Consider the following 20557-nt stretch of genomic DNA (forward strand, 5'->3'; position numbering starts at 1 on the left):
CTCAAGAACTAAGCCCAGTGTAGAGCATATATTGAATGCTCAAGTGTAAGAGCCTTCTACAGCTCTTCATGGTCTTTTCTACAGAACAAGTAGAATCCTAAAATTTTATGTAAATCAAGTCTTTTTTTTAAATGCAGCAGAGATACTTACAGATCAAGGAATACAGTGTGAATAAAGATACTTTATCTTTTGTGAAAATCCAGATTTTTTTTTGAGAGAGAGAGAGAATGCGTATGCAGGTGTGGGGGTAGAGTGGGCAGAGGGAGAGGGGGAGAGAGAATCTTAAGCAGGCGCCACACCCAGCAGGGAGCCCCAAATGAGGCTCCATCTCATGACCCTGAGATCATGACCTGAGCAACATCAAGAGTCAGACACTTAACTGAGCCACCCACACGCCCCCAAAATGCAGATATTTAAAAATATATGTTTGCCGAAATCAAGCTACGTGCAATCAGAATCATTAATGAATCGTATGAATTAATGAATTAATTAATTCAGGGAGCACGTACAAATGCTAGAGTGTGCTAAACATACTCCAGATAGTGAAAAAAATGAATAAAATGCAATTCCTTGCTCAGGGAACCCTATATCTGGTAGAGAAGCTAACATAATGATCTCAAACTGAGATTGGTCTCCAGTAGCAAAGGCTTAGAGAATCAACACAAGCGCCAGAGAGGGAGTAACTGATGCTGCTGGACGTCCGAGAAGGCTCTGGGGCTCCGGGGTAAGTAGCAATGGATCTGGTTTGTGTGTGTGTATGTGTGTGTGTCCGTGTTAGCAGGGGCAGGAAATTCAGGGGAAGGAAAAGAGACCTATGGGAGGAACAGTGCCAATAAAAATACCATTGCAGGAAGCTGTATGTAGGATATGTCCAGGAAAAGGCACACATACAGGGAGACTCAGCGATGAGGCTGGAAATGGGGATGGGGAGAAGAGTCAGGGAGCCTTGAATGCCACGCTGATGAGTTTCTGCAGATAGGAGGGTACAATTAATAATTTTTGAAATAAGGAAAGAAAGAAATTATAATTATATTCAACGAGATAACCTTGGCCAGCCTGGCAGGACCAGAGACTGGCGAAAAGAGAGAGGGAAACATCAGGAGGCTCTTTCCATAAGAAATAGATACAAAGACATGGGCTGGCAGTGAAATAAAAAAGCCAAATTGAGCAAAACAACCTGTGGGCTTGGAGAATATGTGTTTTCTGCTCATCTCACGAGGCTGGATGGAGATCTGTACAGGGAGCTATTTCCAGCTCAGGGAACCCCTGCCACATGCTTAGAATGATTCAGGCAAACTCAAGTGACCAGGAATGCACGGGGAGGGCAGGGCGTGCTGCTGCAGCTCAGCCTCGACTCGGTGGCAGGGAAGTGTTCAGGGCACTGAGGGGACCAATGTGTTTCTACACTCTTAGACCTCTTAGACAAAGAATAAGCTGTGTGCAAGGCCACTGAGGAAGGGGGGAGGGTGGAAGGGCAGAGGAAAGGGGGAGGAAGGGGAGGGAGAGGAGGGAGGGTGATGGTGGCCAACATTTGCTGAGTGCTTATTTTGTGCCAGGCATCATTCTTTTAAGTTACACTATGTGCCTCCATCACCCAAAGATGGTAGATAGCACTATTTTGCCCATTTTATTATTTTTTAAAGATTATTTATTTATTTCTTTGACAGAGAGACAGAAAGAGAGAGCACGAGCAGGGGGGAGGAGCTAGGGGAGAGGGAGCCGTAAGCTGCCTGCTGAGCAGGGAGCCCAATGCAGGACTTGTTCCCAGGACTCTGGGATCATGACCCAAGCTGAAGGCACACGCTTAGCTGACTGAGCCACCTAAGCCCCCCATTTTACCCATTTTAAAGATAGGAGAATGGAGATATGGAAAGATAACATAATTTGCTCATGGTTAAGCAATTAATAACTGAGCAGTACAGCAGCAATCTGAAGGCAAGCAGTCTAATTCCAGAGTCTGCACTCTTCAGCACAAGTGAAGAATCCCGGCAGAAATGACAGTGCCAATCTCAACGCATGCTGAAGGCCAGCCTGTTTTCACCGATCCTCAGTGACCCAGGCGGGGGAGTCTGAGAAGCCAGTATTTGGTTCCACCCACCTTCTTCCAGCAAGTCCTTCAGAGGGTCCAGGGACAATCCTGAACTCCACACATCAAGGGAAGGCCAACTTTCAGGGGAAACTGGAATCCAGTCAATCTTCTTGAAATATCAGGAAAACAGAAATGACAATTCCTCTGGGGTCCCTGAGAGCAGGCCCTTTCTGGCTAGCATGACTGGAAATGAAACTTAACCGTAGGATGAGTCATAAAGAGTTTTAGAGTTGAGAATAATGACCTTCAGTATGAATTCACAGCCCTCCCTCCTCAGTGTCATAAATAAAAGTTAGATATTTTATACTTGAAATGTAAGTATTTTGGTACAACACAGTGTCTAAATTAGCATCTGCTTTTCCCCCAAGTTCAAGATATTTTAATGTTTATATAATTAACCCGTTATTATTTTACATCATGACTATAAAAGTCCAGAAATTGAGAAATCAGTACCAAAGCAGCAATCTGAACTGTATTTTACAACAATTTTAAATCTTAAGATATATTATGTAAATAGATTCTTTGTTTTTATCTTCAAATTCAGGCTTAAAATGAATCCGTTCAATCCTAGGATAGCATTGGCTATCCTCTTTGGCCTCATGCGTCCAAATATAAGGTGAACTCTGTAAAGAAGGTAGCACCTTAAATTCACATTTTTTCACGTCTCATATTACACTGACTTCTTTGAACAAGGCAGAACTGTTTGGGGAAGACACCTGACGTAACTTAAATGAATGTAGTTTTGAAAGCCAAAAGAAGTCCACTTGAGGAAAGCTGTGAAAAGGGAACCAAACAAAACAATGCAGACTTACTTCGCATTCCTCAGGAGACATGAGACCTCACAATTTCTAATGCTGGACATTTTTGCAAACAAGCCTTTCAAAGATCACTTTAAAAAAAGGGATCATGTTCTATTTTCCAAAAACACATAATCTGAATTTAATCATGAGGAAACACTGAACTAACCCAAAGCAACAGGCATCCTACAAAATAAACAGTTGGAACTCTTCAAAACTATGTAAAGAGACAAAGTAAGATGAGGAACTCTCCCAGGTTAAAGCAGAATGAGGAGTCATGACAGTAAAATGCTTGCGACCCTAGCTTGAATCCTAGAACATAAAAGAGACATGAATGTTCCTTTGGAAGGTAGTCTCAGCTTCTTTGGTCTCCTAAACAAACAAAAGCCCAGAATTCCCTCAGTTATAGTAAAAACAACCTCTACTAAGCAAACTATGATACTTCTTACAGACTTTTTTTTGTAGCCAGGATATAAGCACACATGTTGGTTACATGTGTTTTAGATTCAAAATGTTTTGTTAAAAGGAAAATTTGTGTTTAAGAATATCTTTAAAAATTTATTTTGTTCTTTTTTTAAAAAAAGGTATTATTTATTTATTTATTTGAGAGAGAATGAGTGAGAGAGAACATAAGCAGGGGTAACAGGGGTCAGAGGGAGAGAGAGAAGCAGCCTCCCTGTTGAGCAGGGAGCCCAATGCCGGGCTCGAGCCCAAGACCCTGAGATCAAGATCCCAGCCTAAGGCAGATGCTTCACTGACTGGGCCACCCATGTGCCCCCAAAACTCATTTTGCTCTTAAAAACAACAACAACAACAAAAAAAACAACCCACATTTTCCAAAGTAAGGTTGATATTGTTTTTTTGGTCAACTTTACCGCTTCCTGGCTGTTTCAAGGGTGTTTTGAAAGAAGAGTCAATGTCTTCACTCAGTAATAAACATATATGTAATCCTTCTACCTGATGTTGAATCTGAAATATCAACTATAATTGTAATACCTGACAAACAGAATAATAATCCCACCTTGTCTGTATCAGGCCTTTTAAAAGCTATGAGATCAAGTGTGTATTTTGCCTGATTACTGGGAAAGTTGGTATAGCTTACACTTGTTTAAGTGCATTTTACTACCGTGAGTGTGGATTAGAATAGCGCCCAAAAGTATACGAACCAAACATTTAAAAGAAAACTGGCAGGCGGGAAAACCATTACACACGAACTGCACGATGATTAAAAGCATACAACTCCAGCATATTCACAATTGTTAATGCAATCACATTCCAAGTACTTCCATTCTTGGCAAAGCTTACCAACACTAATGCCAAAAAACATTACTCTTTTTCAAAACATTAACTCCATATTCAAAATTGTGATAGCATTGAGTCTTAAAATCTCTTGGCATGGGTTTTAATAATTAAGTGGTTAATGAAAAAAATTGAGTTGGATAAACTAAAACTATTTGGCTATTTCAGCCACACATGTAATCATTAGAACCATCATAGATGGGAATTTCAGAGAGGTATTCCACAACATTCTTTCCCCACCACTGTGGGCACTTTCCAATAACCCCGCCAGCCCAGACTAGTGTTGTGGATCCCTGGGACCCTGCACAAACACTAGGGCTCCCCCTCTGCAGGCACGCCAGGTCCTGTGGCTACACTGGCTGCAGAATGGCCTCCCACTGTCCCGGGAACTGGGCAACAGCCCCACAGCAACGCCCACCCTGAGCTGGGACACAGGATGGCAAAGCACTCCTACCTCCCCCTCTTCCTAAGGAGGCCGCACTCCTTAGGGAAGTTCAAACTGACCAGGGGACTATTTTAACTAAGTTAACAAAGGAAATCTATTCTGCATTAACATTTCTTTTTTCTAGTTTTTAAAAAAATTATTTCTTTGTTTTTGCAAGAGAGGGAGAGAGAGCGAGAGAGCAAGCATGAGCGGGGAATAGGGGCAGGGAGCCTGATGTGGGACTGGATCCCAGGACCCTGGGGATCATGACCCCAGTCCTAGGTAGATGCTTAACCGACTGAGCCACCCAGGCATCCTGTATTAACAACGTATCAACTTATGTTTGTGAGGGAAAAAATAGAAAATAGAGAGAAGACATAACAATACCAGCAGTTAAAATTTCTAAAGTCTCACCATAAGATTCTGCTGAAGTTATGTTGTCTTATTTTATTGGAAGGTATTTTCCCATTGTCAGAACATTAGCATATATTCATATTTTACCTAACACTGTATCATAAGCAGCTTCCCATCTTAATAATCTTTAAACCTAATACATGTTTAATATGCCAAGTAATTGTAACATGTTTTAGTTAACTGCTTCCTCATCACTGAATTTGTTGATTCACTTTATTAAAAAATCATTTATTCATTAAGTAGATCTACAACATTCAAAACACTGGGTTAAATATTATAAGTACATGTATACGAGTAAGTAGGTCCTCTCAGAATGCTCTTCAAAATGACAAAAGACACAAACATATATATGCAACACACACAACATATAGTGTACACTTTCTATATCTTGCATTTAATTTTCAATTTAATTTTTAAAAAACATTTAATTTTTTAAAAATAAGCATTTAATTTTTAAAAAATATTCTTATGGGACTAAAATACCCTAATTATCTTTCCAGATATTTCTTTTATTGCTATTTCTCTTACACTTGTCTGCTGGGTTTGTCTAGGCATGGAAATCTTTAAAGCAGCCACAAAAGAAAAATTCTGAGCATCATTAAATATTTTATCTCAAGAACATCCCTAGCCAAAAGTATTATTAGTTCTGCCTACATTTTAGACAAAATTGCTCTATAATATAATACTGGGCTAAGAATGTGTTGTGGTTTTCTTTGAGTTGTGGGACTGGGACAGAGGAGTAGACATCTGGAAACAGAGGTATCTGAGCCACAAAGATATGGATACAAATTCTCCTTTCATATCTTAACTAGTTGTGTGATCTTTGGCGTGTTACTCAAAAACAAAAAAATCTGACTTATTGTGCTTTAGTTTCCCTGCTTGTAGAAAGGAGTTAATAACATTTACCTCCAAGGTGGATATAAGGATTCCAGAAAATCTATGTAAGGGTCATCCCTGTGCCTGGCATAAAAACAGACACTGAACATGTTAATTTCTACAATGAGCACAAATTCTGTTTTTAAAAGATAAACCTAACTGGTATATAGAAAAAATTATAAAGAGAAAAATTAATTTACCTGGCTTACATCTACAGGTGAATTGTAATTCAGTACCCATTTCCCAGTGAAGGTTCTAAGCCTTGAAAATTCGAGAAATCTAGACATACAGGGGTCAGTGCCCTGAAGCCAACCACAATCACCTCAGAACCTAGCTCCTACCATGTCATTAATCCTATGTGTTTTCTCTTTTCTGTACATTTGTGAATACACATGGGAGACGATGAAGTAAATTCACGGTGTTGGAAAGCAACATCCATTCTCCAATCCTGCTTTGGGATGATTTGCTCCCCTTTCCTGTTCTTCTCACCTCACCTCTGATTTGAGAGAGGCTGACAGCAACAGAGCCAACTACTCAGCTTCTCTGTCAGCAGACGGAATTAACTGCTCCCCTTCCAGAAAAGGTGATGGTCCTTGGGAGACAGCAGTGTGGGAAAGCTGTTTCTGGCCCCTCAGTGTTTTGCCTCACATCTTACAGGAGGGCTCTCTCTCATCCACAGTCCTTCCCTCTGAATGTGAATGACATTTCCTGGCTGATGAGGGATTCCCTGAAGAATGCTTTCACAAATTAGTACACATGTGATCACTAGTAAGCATTCCCAGGGCTTCCAGCATCCCTCGAATGCTCATGTTTCTCATTTTTTTTTTTTAATAACGATTTTATTTATTTGAGAAAGAGAAAGCATGAGTGGGAGGAGGGGCAGAGGGAGAGGGAGAAGCAGGCTCCCCACTGAGCACAGAGCCCCACTCAGGGCTGATCCCAGGATGCCAAGATCACGACCTGAACCAAAGTGAGATGCTTGATCAACTGAGCCACCCAGGCACCCCTCATTTTCCCCATCTGAATCAAACCGGAGTTTAAAAGTTGCAACCAATTATATGAAATCAACTGTCTTTAGTCTGTCAGAGTAATTCAGCCATCATTAAAACGACATAAAATCCCAGGGATACAAAATTCTAGATCTGTTTTTCCCATGGGGGCTGGATAAGCACAGACCTCTGAATGGTCTGCGGGCTAGTCTGGGGCTCCACACTGGGAGGAGGCACCAGAAGAGAGGAAACATGTCTGCATGCAAAGCTAAAGACAACATTGAAAGGTATGTGTGTTTGAGAAACTGCCTGCAGAGCTAGTAGGCAGATAAAACCTGCATCATTTTTGGAGCTGTTCGTATAGAGTATTTCCATAAACCTCTAACCTCAAAAGAACCTGTATTTAAGATTTTGTCTTTATTTTTGAATTGTCTAAACCTAAGCTCTTTCCCTGGACCCAGGATCACAGGGTCACTGTTGCAGTGATTTCAGACTCCAGTATGCTAACTGCACACCCCAAAGCACAAAAAAGCTTGATTTCAAAAGATTATTTTGGAAACTGTCCTCTGCATCTGCTGTTCCCTTATCCAGAAAATTCTGACATCAGACATATGTACATAGTCCATTCCTTCGAGTCATTCGGGTTTCTTGCTCAAATGCTCCCATACTGGAGAAGTCTTCCTGACCATCCCAGTTGAAGCAGTGGAAACCCAGTCAAAAACAGGCTCTATACAACCTTCGGATGCCCTATTTTTCTTATTCTTATTCTTCTTTCTCACCGCCTCTCATATGATAGATGCATTTGATTTTTCCATCTCCCCTCCCCACCAATGCAAGCTCCATGAAGGAGGAACTTAGTTCTTTTCACTGCTGTATCCCATAGAGTTCCTGAATACACGCTTGCCATTCAATAAATATCTGTCACACGAATGAATGACTTGTAGATGTTCTAGCCAAGTGCCATACATCTCCAATTCTCTTCCCAGCGAGATACACACTCAAACAGTGCTCCTGGGGCACACACGAGGCCAATGCTGAATCTGCTCAGATGTCTTTACCACAGCTTGGGAAGCAAGTGTATCCACGTGAGCTACCCTAGGAGTTGACAAAAAGCAAACTTCTCTTCAATTCTTCCCGGGCTATAACACTCAACAACACACGAACTTGCCCTCCCTCCCAAGATTCAAATTACTTCATGCTCACAGAAACCTAGACCTCTTTTCTTACCATACTGATCCGAATTGGTGGTGAAGAGAAGGTAGTCAGAAGCACAGGTCTGAGATTCAATATCCAAATCTCCTAGCCTCAGGATCAGTTTCTTCCCTTTTGGTACTCTGATGGTCTTTTCACAAACCGTGTGATTGGGGTAAGTCCCTGGGTAATTCTTAGACGTCATGGTGCCACTGTCCTGATAGGTCACTATGTGCCCACAGCCATCACCTGGTAAAGAAAAAGAGAATAAGAGGAGTGACATTAATTCTTCCTGAGGATTGAGAGAGTCTAGTACAATCGCCAAGTCATGGATGTTATTCCTTCTTCATAGAGGGAAAAGTGAAGAAGAAAGAGGAGGAGGAGGAGGACAAGGAGGAGCGGGAGGGGGAGAGGGAGGAAGGAGGAAGGGAAAGAAGGAAGAGGGAAAAGAAGGAAGAGGGTGAAGGAAGAAGAGGAAGAAGGAGGAGGAAGAGGAGGAAAAGCAGCAGCAGGATGAGGAGGTTAAATTTTGTATTATTTCAGGTTATTTCATCTTGTTTTCCAGTTTAATCTTCTGACTATTTTGGACCAAAGTGTTTCACATATTAGAATGGAACGCCTTCAGCAAACACACCATTTGATCATACCACTTTTTCTAATCACCTATTTATCTGCCATGGAAACTTGCACAGCAGGCCCTTGGCATTCACAGATTTGCCATTTGTGGTTTCATCTATTAGCAAGGCAACGCCGTGCAATAATTTGTGGTGGAGAAAAGAATCGTGTAACTTCCAGAGGGTCACCATATAGTTAAACAAGACAGCATGGGCCGCGTGCTGCTGGTAGAATTGAGATGTAGGCTTAGAGGAGAGTAAGAGCCTGTTACAGCTGGAGATTTCCAACTGTTCGACATTCACAGACTGGAAGGATCCCAATAGACCCAGGATGTGTCATTAGGGAATGTCGAGGGTCTAGTGCATGGAGTGCTTGGTGCATACCAGAACTGGTACAGATGGATACACAAAAAAGCAGCAATGGCAGCTTCACAGAACTCAGAGTGAAATGGGAGACAATCATATGCTCAGCTAACTCTAATACTGGGTGCTGTGTGTCATACAGGGAGCTTAAAGTGTGGAGGAAGGCAGGAAAGGAACTATTTCATTGAATTATCACTACTTCACTAAAATAAGACATTTCCTTAAGACTTTTCTGAATAGGGAAGTTCATCAATTGACCGACATGTTGCTCCAGTGGATTAAAGTGACTGAGTCACTCACTCAAATATCTAATGGCATGCGCAGCTGGGGGGTTGCAAGGTAAATGAGCATGCACTGCGTTCAGATGGCAAATTCTTGTGGCCAGTATGGCTTCACATAAAAGCAAGAATTTCTGTTCTTAACTGGAGGCAGACAAAGCAGAAATTGGTTGGAGAAGGAATTCTCTGAGTAATAAAACAAGGCCTCTGCATCCCAAAGTTTCCCACAAAGAAGCCCCAATTTGGGCATAGTGGGACTCTAAAGCCCAAGGCAGCCTTCTTCCTCCTCCAACCTCTTCCTGAGCTGGAGAAGGATTGGCCTGGGGCTTTCCTTTATCCCACTCTTCTCTGGTCCTGAGGCTTATGGCCCAAATGATAATGGAGGCTTAAAAAAAAAAAAAAAAAAAAAAAAAACCAACCCTGGCAGGGGGTCAGGGCATAGAACTCCAGAAATATCCCATCTCAGCAGACAAGTCTAAGAAGAAGAATCCACCCATAACCCAGAAACTGCCACAAGATTCCCAACCCTTCCGGCCAGATGGATGGATGGAGGATAAGAGTTAACTTACCAACAACATGAGCAGAAATGTAGATGATATTAAGATAAAACCACTGGACACCTGTGGAATTTACATGGAAGACTATAGAGACCCACAGACATTTTTGAGAAGGGAAATAATGAAAGAAATGTTTAAAAAAGGATGATCAACCTGGTAGAGCAATGCTACAGGACCTAGAATGTGGGGAGAATCTGGATCAGAAGAGCCATACAAGGGCTAGGAATGGGGCAGCTAGAAAGGGAAAGGAAAGAAAAACAGGGAAATTCACAAGAAAAAAAAATCAAAGGCTCAGGAAACAACACGTGTTGGTGAGGATGCGGAGAAGGGGAATGCTCTTACACTGTTGGTGGGAATGCAAGCTAGTTCAGCCACTTTGGAAAACAGTATGGAAGTTTCTCAAAAAGGTAAAAATAGAGCTACCCTAAGGTGCTTGGGTGGCTCAGTCAGTTAAGCATCTGACTCTTCTCTTCATTTCAGCAGGGGTCATAATCATGGTGTCCTGGGACTGAGCCCTGAGTTGGGCTCCACAATGGGCGTGGCACTTGCTTGGAATTCTGTCTCTCCCTCTGCCCATCTCCCAGCTTGCACTCTCACTCTCTACTTCCTTCTCTCTTGGATAAATAAATAACCCTTAAACAAAAAACAAACAATCAAAAAAAAAAAAAAAAAAAACCCAGAAACTATCCTATGACCTAACAATTGCACTACTAGGTATTTATCCAAAGGATACAAACAGTGATTCAAAGGGGGTACATGGACCCCAATGTTTATAGCAACAATGACTACCACAGCCAAAATAGGGAAAGGCCCAGATGTCCATCGACTGACAAATGGATAAAGATGTATATACAATGGAATATTACTCAGCCATCAAAAAGAATGAAACCTTGCCATTTTCAATGACATGGATGGAACTAGAGAGTATTATGCTAAGCAAAATAAGTCAGTCAAAGACAAATACTATATCATTTCATTCATATGTGGAGTTTAAGAAACAAAACAGATGAACATAGGGGAAAGGAAGGAAAAAAAATAAGGTAAAAACAGAAAGGTGGGCAAACATAAGAGACTCAGCTCTAGGAAACAAACTGAGGGTTGCTGGAGGGGAGGCAGGTGAGGGATGGGGTAACTGGGTGATGGGCATTAAGGAGGATACTTGATGTAATGAACACCGGGTCTTGTATGCAACTGAAGAATCACTAAATTCTACCCCCTGAAACTAATAATATCCTATATGTTAACTAACTTAAATTTAAAGAAAATCTAAAAAAAAAAAAATCAACAGACTTAGGTTTTGGTTTAATGGGGAAGACGAGAGAAGAAAAAAAAAAACAAAAAAAACAAAACCCCACTGAGATTCTGAGTCCAGAAATGACTGAAACACTAAGGCTAATATAGACAGAATGAGAAGACCAGAGAAAGAGCAGGTTTGGGGGCAAAGGTTGTAAGTCTGGTTAAGGTTGAGGTGACAGCTATCTTTCCTGACATCTCTGGCAGTAAGTACAAAATTGTTGAAAGTTAAATGAAAATTATACCAGAGGGAAGCATATGGTGCAGAAGCACATAGAGCACAAGGTTTTGATTTAAAATTTGAATTATTTGCCTGCTTATAAAGTCTTTCATTAAAAAGTCCAGTTTATAGTTTCTCTTGAAGACTGGAAGACATGGAAACGATGGCAACAGGTGATCTCACCCAGCTAGTGATACTGCCCCTTTAAAGGAGAAAAGTGCCCTAGGTCCCCACCCTGTCCTAGCTGTTCTAGGACGTGCCCCACCTTGGGAGGCCATGATTTGGAGCATCCTGACAGGGCAACGGTAGGGTAACTACCGTACAAACAATCGTGAGTGTTAATACACACATTACCCTCTCTAACCCACCAAGATATCACCTGGTCAAACATTTAAACACCTTTCTTCTTATGGGGAAATTCTCTCCTTTAATAAGAGAAGAAAAAGTGAACTCTTTCTTGAAAGCACAGCTAAATATTAAATGAGGCGTAATTACATGCGAATCAACTTTCATTTGATCACTATATTCTTGATTTTACTTAAGTGACATGTCATGACAAAGGAAAATCCCTGGGTATCACATTTATTCAATCTTGTAATTATACTTCTTTCCAATCACTTTTACTCTGAAGCCCTGGAGGAAACTAATTTCACCCAGTGATACCAGCAGAAGGGAAGCAGGTCTGGCTTCAACTCTCCCATCATTACTTTGCCTGGGTGATCAGTGCCTCCTTGGAAAAATTTCTCTTTTCCATTAACTATCAGAATGATACTCTAGGAGCCTTTGTTCTTCCAAAAAACCTGAAAGGAACTGCTGAGTCCTAATTTATTAAAAAGCAAGTGGTCATCAGAAGTTTGTAATTTCACCCCTGTCTGTGCAAGGAGACTATTTAGGGAGTTTTCTGTGGCAAGCACTAATATAATACATTTATTCCATGGTATTAACTACATCAGGAATTTTCTTCCAATTGTCCTTCCATGGTCTTGATGAATTCAAAAAACTAGATATACTAATAATACTGTAATAGATACTTGAAAGTTGCTAAGAGAGTAGATCTCAAATGTTCTCACTACAAAAAAGAAATGGGGATTACGGGAGGTGATGGGGAGGTTACCTAACATCACGGAGGTAATAATTTCACAATATGTAAGTGTATTAGATCAACACACTGTAGACAAACTAACACATCATATGTCAGTTATACCTCAATAAAGCTGGAGGGAAAAAAAGGACTAGAAATATGCCAAAGGGGAAAATGGAGAACTGGGAGGGAGAGATAATGCCCACCATACCATGGACTGTATCAGGCAGATGCATGCAAATGATCAACAGTAGGGAAGCAATATTCCCAAGACCTTATCCTAACGCTTAGGTAGCTTACTCTCATCACCCAGCTCTAGTGAAGAATCACTGACAAGGAAGGCAACAGAAGTTGCTTAAAAATCTATCACTTCCTGTTACATTTCTTGAGTATCAATGTCAGTTTCCTGGTTATGACTGGCAAGATGTTATCATTGAGGATAACCAAGTAAAGGGTACACAACTTTCCTCTCTATTATTTCTTGCAACTGTATATATTCTACAGTTGTCTCAGAAAAAGTTTAATTAAAAAAATGTGTTAGTCTGGTTAAGTTTGGCTGACGGGGTGAAAATGAAGAGGCTTTCGTTTTCTGTTTTATACTTTTCTATACTAACTGGATTTTGTTATTCTGTATAAACTATTTAAACTATGCTTAAATAAAATACTATCCACATTTGCATTGAAAAGATATATACTGAATGACAATCAATAAAGGAGGCCACTTTTATTCTAAAAATCTCTCTGTACCAAATTCATTACCCACATTTCTCTTATGTGTCTGAGGAGCATGGGGTATTATGTCTGAGGGGGGCTCTCATACATGGTCCAGTTTACAGATGAGAAAATACAATGTATATCGGCTTTCCTTTAGGTTACTTTACTGATGGTGGGGATTTAGAAATGGCTCTAGGATTTTAAAAACATTTTTGTCTGTCTTCTTTATTCGATTTCGTGACAAATATTTGTATTTAATCTTAAAAACAAACAAAAAACATCTGAACTGTTGCCCTATCAGACATTCCTTTGGATACCTTCATGACATTCTCCTATTAAAATGAACAGTTCCCTGATGAAAGGTAAGTGACTCCTGCAATGGTCATAAACAGATGGAAAACTGGGTAGAAGGTTGAGGAAGAACTTCAAAGTCGAAGAACCAGCTAAACTCACTGATGGATCCTAGCATGACAAAGAGTAAGGTAATCAGATACTATGTGTCTCTAGGTAGGATAAAATGTGCTCTAGGCACCAACACCCATGAACGCTCTTGCCAAAAAGCAAATTGTGAATCAATAATTAACTCCAAATCTCATCAAGCCTTTAGGCCTAACTTCGGAGCTATAGGAAATGCACAAGTTTACTGACACCACAAGGAAGCCATTAGCCGCATCTAGGCTGGGACATTCTAGGTGCAACAGATCGAGCTTCTTCAACAACGAACTGTATAGAGGCACAAAAGAAAGTATTTATGTCAGATTAAAGGAAAGGTAAACAGCAACCAAGTGAATTTTGTTTGGATCCTGATTTGAAAAACCAACCTTACAAAACCATTTAAAGAAGGTGAGTGAGCTATTGCTATCAGAAAGTATTAATTCATTTTATTAGGTATGATAATGGTATTGAGGTTATGTAAGAAGTGTCTGTTTTTAAGGAGGCCTAATGACATAATTTGGGCTGAAATGACATGACATGAGGTCTGGGATTTGCCTTAAGATACGAGAGTAAGAAAAGGGAGGAAGCAAGATAAGAAAAAAGAGGCAGGGAGAGGTTGATGGTTACTGAATCTATGACTGAAGAGGGTGTACACATTTTAAAATTTTTATTTTATTTATTTATTTTTTAAAGATTTTATTTATTTACTGACAGAGCAAGAGAGGGGGAGAGAGAGCACAAGCAGAGGGAGCAGTAGAGGGAGAGGAAGAAGCAGACTCCCAGCTGAGAAGGAAGCCCTAGGAGGGGCTCCATTCCAGGACTCTGGGATGGGGACCTGAGCCAAAGGGAGATGCTTAACCCATTGAGCCACCAGAGTGCCCCGAGGGCATACAGGTTTTGTTTTTGTTTTTGTTTTTAAACCAAAATGAAAAGAAAGGAAGCTCAGTCTTTAGGGCAAACAATACAACCTTGGTTTGGAGGATTAAGCTCCACATGGTGTTGGGAGACCTGATGGGCAGTGCGCCACAGTGATACAGTGGCGTGGTGTGAGACAGCGAGTTTCAACGGCCACCTACCTACGGAGGTCGTGGATGTAAGGGGGAAGGAGGAAACTTTGCCACAAGAAACCTGTCTACTCCTCAAAACTGGCTACAGTGCAATGTTTATCTTTTTCTTCCTTTGAACAGTAATTTAATTGCCAAAGCGTCAAAGCACATGATGACTAAACTATGCGTCATTTCCTCTCTCCTTAGGCTGAAAGCTCCTCTCCTCTGCAGAGTATGTGAAGGGTGGTCACTCCATGATGGGTGTATATCCTGGTCTCTTCTTGGAACCCCAACTGGTTTGTGAGATTGACCAAACCACTTCTCAAAACAACTTACACAAACAAAACTGGATGAAGGTTACATTTTGGAAAAAGCTGTAGATACTTGGTATTTTATAGATCCTCAAGTAATCTCTACTCAAAATTTAAGTATTTTAACTCTGAACATTTGACAACACTCCACATTAGAAAAGGCTGGTCCAACTACAGTATCTCTAAGCAATGTGCTATTAAGGAAAAGTTAAAGTCATGTTTTAGAGTTCTATTTAATTTAAAAACAGAATATCATGTACACATATAGATATAAAGGGAAAGTGTCTGAAGTGCTATGATGTAGGATTTCAAGGGATTTTCATTTTATTTATACATTTATTTTCTAAATTCTCTACAATATAAACACATTATGTATAAATCAGAAAAACAATATAACTAAAAATACCATATTTACCTAATAGTTTCAGTAACATAGTTTATTTTCAGTATTCACCTTAAGGTATAGACTAGAAAAAGTCCCTTTGGGCCAGTAAACACAAACTGTCATTAAAAACGCACTCAACAGGGCACCTGGGTGGCTCAGTGGGTTAAGCCTCTGCCTTCGGCTCAGGTCATGATCTCAGGGTCCTGGGATCGAGCCCCGCATCGGGCTCTCTGTTCAGCGGGGAGCCTGCTTCCCCCCTCTCTCTGCCTGCCTCTCTGCCTACTTGTGATCTCTCTCTCTCTCTGTGTCAAATAAATAAATAAAATATTAAAAAAAAAACACACACACACTTAACAAACAGCTGGAAACTTAGTATAATGTAGTTCCCACTTAAAGAGGCTCACAGGGAAGAGGAGAGGGGTATGTTAACAAGGAATTCCTGAGAGTAAAGTGACAGGTCCAAACAGAGTATGGGCTCAGTATCTGTTCTCCAAATGCCTGAAAGCATATGTCTTTATGCTTTTAATGTCAGCTGTTCCGGAAGTATGGATATCCACAGTATTTTCTAAATAAACTTAAAACAAATCCTAGATGCTTTTTACACATATCAACTGTTTATTTAGTCTACTCTAATTCCACCCACTACAAAAGGAAAACAATAACTTCCTTAAAAGACTATTTCCCTTTTGACAAGAAATCATGTTCCACTAATAGAAAAGTGAAATTAAGATATACCTGGGAGGAACACTGTAACACTACAAAGCATGATCTAGGATCTAGGATTCCAAAGAACACTTCCAACTAAATTGCACTTGTGGAAAATTGTTTGGATGACATGAAATAAATAATGCAAAAATTCCTTCACTTATTAACTAATGCGTACAATAAAACGACAGATGGGAAACTTTTTTAAAAATTATGACCCATAGTTAGAACATAGGTTTTTCATTGCGGTCTAAGTAAGCACATGTGCATAAACATGCAGAAACAGGAAAAAAAAGTCTAATGTTACAATTCTTTCCATCATATGTAATGGGTTGTGATATTTTCTATTCCACTGCATTTTTTTTTTAAATTGAAAGCATGCTGGTTTTGTCATCTGAATTGATTTTACTGCCTACTGATGGGTCACAACCTGCAATTTGAGAACCAGTGCTCTGAAATGTCTCATGAGTGAAACCATTTCTAGAAGAATGATTTCATTACAGTTGGATCCTTGCTCTTCTAATATTCAAGTTACAACAGGTCTCAACGCATATGCAATCATCCATGTGTGGGTGTGAGAAAATTTCTTCCCATGTGTAAGATCAAGTGAGCTCTTGATGACTACAATCTTTTCAGCCACAAAGAAGAGCCTGCAATTATTACAGACTTCTTTGTCTGATGGCCATGTGAACAGATTTCTCAAGGTATTACTAATTTCACTGTCTGTCATACTCTCCCATAAACTTTGCTTTTCTCCCAGTGTGCTTAACTTTTTTATGCTGTATGTTGCCTGAAAAGGAATGGAAGAACCAGGACAGCAGGGTCCATGTGGTTACGTGAGAATAAAACCAGTAAAACAGAAGTTACGGTGATGAAACTCCAGTTATTCAAAATCTTTAGTATTCACAAAAGGAAAACGGATAATATATGCTGAAAGAAATTACAGTGATAAACTCAAAGCACATGGGCCAATTTTTCGGCAAAACTGTCGTAGAATCTCTTTAAACCCTGTCACCACGCATAAAATAGATGCTAATGACATGACTAACGATCTAAAGAAGATGATACCTTTGGCTCAGCCGATGAAAGATATTTGGCAGTAAAATAAAAGGAAACACAAGGTACTTATTGTCAAAAGTCTCTCCATGTAAACTCTCAACACAGTGTTTCCTATCAGCTAAAAGATTCACTTAAAATAAATCTATTTGAATCCATGAAAACGAAACAAGTCATTTCAAGAGGTCCTATCCAAAACTCTTTAGATAATGTGAGACTGTTTCCATCAGGGTTCAAAGATGTCAAAAATCAGCCGCCTAAATAGCTCAGTCAGTTAAGCATCTACCTTTGGCTCAGACCCTGGGATCGAGCCCTGTGTTGGGCTCCCTGCTCAATGGGGCGTCTGCTTCTCCCTCTCTCTCTGCCCCTCCTCCCTTGCTTGTGCTCTCTCTCTCTCTCAATCTCTCAAATAAACATAAATCTTTAAAAAGAAATAAAAAATTATAATGTCCACATAAGAAGCATCATCTACACCTAAGAGGAAAGAAAAAAAATCTTGAAGCCTAATTTAATGCTACCCTTTAATCTGCTATAGGTAAAACCATGGTTTTTGGTTCTTGGTCACTCTCCAGTCCTGTGATTCCTAAGGAAAAGTTAAAGATCACTGACAGGGGTATGAGGCTGGGGGAAGAGGCTTTGCATACCTATTGCTTTTCTAATTTCATAAATTATTTCCACATACTTGGGCAGTGACAGAGCACACTGGTTTTGATAGTGAGCTCCTGCCCAGAACCGGCTGTTGTAGCCTTGAGTGAGTCCCTTTACCTCTCCAAGCCACAATTCATCATCTGTAATATAGAGACAATGGTAATGCCCAACTCACAGTGTTATCATGAGCACTAAGTGAGATAATGCTGGGAAAGTATTAAGCACAGAAATTAGCATCCAGTAAGAATTAAAAATATTTTAACTGCCATATTAGCATTACTTAAAACTATTATATATATTAAAGCACCAAGAATATTGTTTTGGATTTGCTGACCTTGTCCAAATTCCCCCACTCATTGGATCATAAGAAATTACCCATTTTGTGCGTATCAGTCTTCCTCATCTTTAGAAATCTCAACTACAACTGGACGTGGTAAAGATGAATGAGGCTGTGTTAAGCGCTGGAAAGCCTAAACTGCCAGAAACTCTAACTAGGCTGTCCCTGGCCCCCAGTATGTATCTAGGGCCCACTAACAGCTGGGTCAGCATCTCCCAAAGCAGGCACTGTGTGCTTTTGAGTGTTGGGGAAACTTAAAAGAAGTCAAACCCTCATCTCCAAAAAAGATTTGCAAGATAAATAAGCTTGCAGAATCTCACCTTCTTCTTTACTGTTGGACATCTCGAAGCCCTTGCAGTGCACAGTGAAGCTCTCACAGGAGATACATATTCCTAGGGAACCCCTTCCTCAGTGGGTGTCTCCTGGGTATAGCGTTCTGGGCCAGCCAACTCCCAGGCGAGGGAGATCGCATGATGGGGCTTCTGGGACTCAGGCTCAGATGCAGAGAAGTGGATATTGGCCTTGAGAGTTCTAAGAACACTACTGAAATTATACTATGTGAATCTGATATTCAGAAGGAAGACTCTTCCCACTGTTGTTAGGTTACAAGTGCTTTGGGGGAACTGGCAACAAATCGGATGCATTGTTTCAGAGAATTTCTTAATTTCACAGATGAAAGGGGGGAAAACATGCTTGTGCAGCAAAACACATCTAAGATGACTATTTTATCTCTGTCAAATAGATGCTCAGGATAAGGAAGTCAGAGAAAAGCAGCCATTGACCTTTACTAATAATGTCAGGATGTTGATGTAATGTCCAGGCTGCCATTGCTGGAGGTGAAGACAAACGCAAGAAATCTTTCCTGTCTCTACAATGTGCTATACTCTCGAATCTCGGCTCCATAGTAAATAAACATATTGCCAATATTCAGATAAAGTGTAACTGGATGTTGAATTTTCCCTATGGATTAAAAAAAAAATCCAATATCACCAAGTATACACAAAGTTAACCTGAGTTTTAGAAATTAAAATGTTTCTCTCTCCTCACTCTCTCTCTCTCTCCCTCTCACTGACACACACACACCTTTTCACTTTCCCAGATACATTTTTTAAAAACTCAGTAAGAACCAATATGTTAAAAAAAATGAAAATGTGAAAATGCTAACACATAGCATTTACTAAGCATTTATTGTAAAAGGTGTATTGTAAGGGATTTTATGTTATCTTATTTAATCTTCTTAAGATGATCATATTCTGCAGATAATATTAGATCCTTTTTTAAAATTCTGAAGAAGGTTCAACATCACTTGCCATCAGGGAAATTCAAATCAAACCACAAGGAGATACCACCTTATACCAGTCAGAATGGCTAAAATTAACAACTCAGGAAACAACAGATGTTGAAGATGTAGAGAAAGGGGAACGCTCTTACACTGTTGGTGGGAATGCAAGCTGGTGCATCCACCTTGGAAAACAGTATGGAGGTTCTTCAAAAAGTTAAAAATAGAGCTACCCTAGGACCCAGGAATTACACTCTAGGTATTTATCAAAAAGGACATAAACATAGTGATTCGAGGGGGTACATGCACCCCAATGTTTATAATAGCACATCCACAATAGCCAAAATATAGAAAGAGCCCAGATATCCATTGACAGATGAATGGGTAAAGAAGATGTGGTGCGCGCGCGCGCATACACACACACACACACACAGAGCTATATATGGAATATTACTCAGCCATCAAAAAGAATGAAATCTTGCCATTTGCAATGATGTGGATGGAACTAGAGGGCATTATGCTGAACAAAGTCAGTCAGAGAAAGACAAATACCATATGCTTTCACTCATATGTGGAATTTAAGAAACAAAACAGATGAACATAGGGGAAGGAAAGGAAAATAAAAGAAGATAAAAATAGAGAGGTAGATAAGCCATAAGAGATGCTGAACTCTAGGCAACAAACTGAGGGTTGCTAGAGAGAGAGGAGAAGGCAATGAGCTAGATGGGTGATGGGCATTAAGGAGGGCACTTGATGTAATGAGCGCTGGGTGTTAGATACAACTGATAAATTACTAAGTTCTATCCTGGTAACTAACAATACATCACATGTTAACTAAATTGAACTTAAATAAATAATTTTTAAAAACTAAAAAAAAAAAGACAAACCTTTGAGATACCACTTTTATATGCTTTTATTTTAATATCTATTCCTAAAACTAGAACAAGTCTATATTCTCAATTCTTTCACACTGATTTTCATCTACAGTTCATTTATAAGTCTAGGACAGGCAATAATAAATTTTAGGACCTACATTTAAGACAGAGTGACATTTCTGACCTTTGGAAAAAAGTATCAATTTAGGAATTATTTGAGCATATGGTGGAAAATATATGAAGAAATAGGAGGAGAAAGTTTCTGGGAGCATACATGTATG

The 20557-nt window shown here is 40.0% G+C and overlaps 1 protein-coding gene across 2 annotated transcripts in view; it reads right to left on the bottom strand.

Annotated features, from left to right (window-relative positions):
- Positions 1-20557, bottom strand: part of DCBLD1 (discoidin, CUB and LCCL domain containing 1) — a 66126-nt gene that overhangs the window by 35338 nt on the left and 10231 nt on the right. Inside the window, exon 2 of one of the 2 annotated variants that reach the window (XM_046004382.1) lies at positions 8116-8328. In XM_046004382.1, coding sequence (XP_045860338.1) covers positions 8116-8328 — 213 coding nt within the window. Of the gene's footprint in view, positions 1-8115; positions 8329-20557 lie in introns of those variants that run through there. The other variant, XM_046004383.1, reaches the window with a different exon arrangement.

This window comes from Meles meles, chromosome 5 (assembly GCF_922984935.1).
Source record: "Meles meles chromosome 5, mMelMel3.1 paternal haplotype, whole genome shotgun sequence".
Lineage (NCBI taxonomy): Eukaryota > Metazoa > Chordata > Mammalia > Carnivora > Mustelidae > Meles > Meles meles.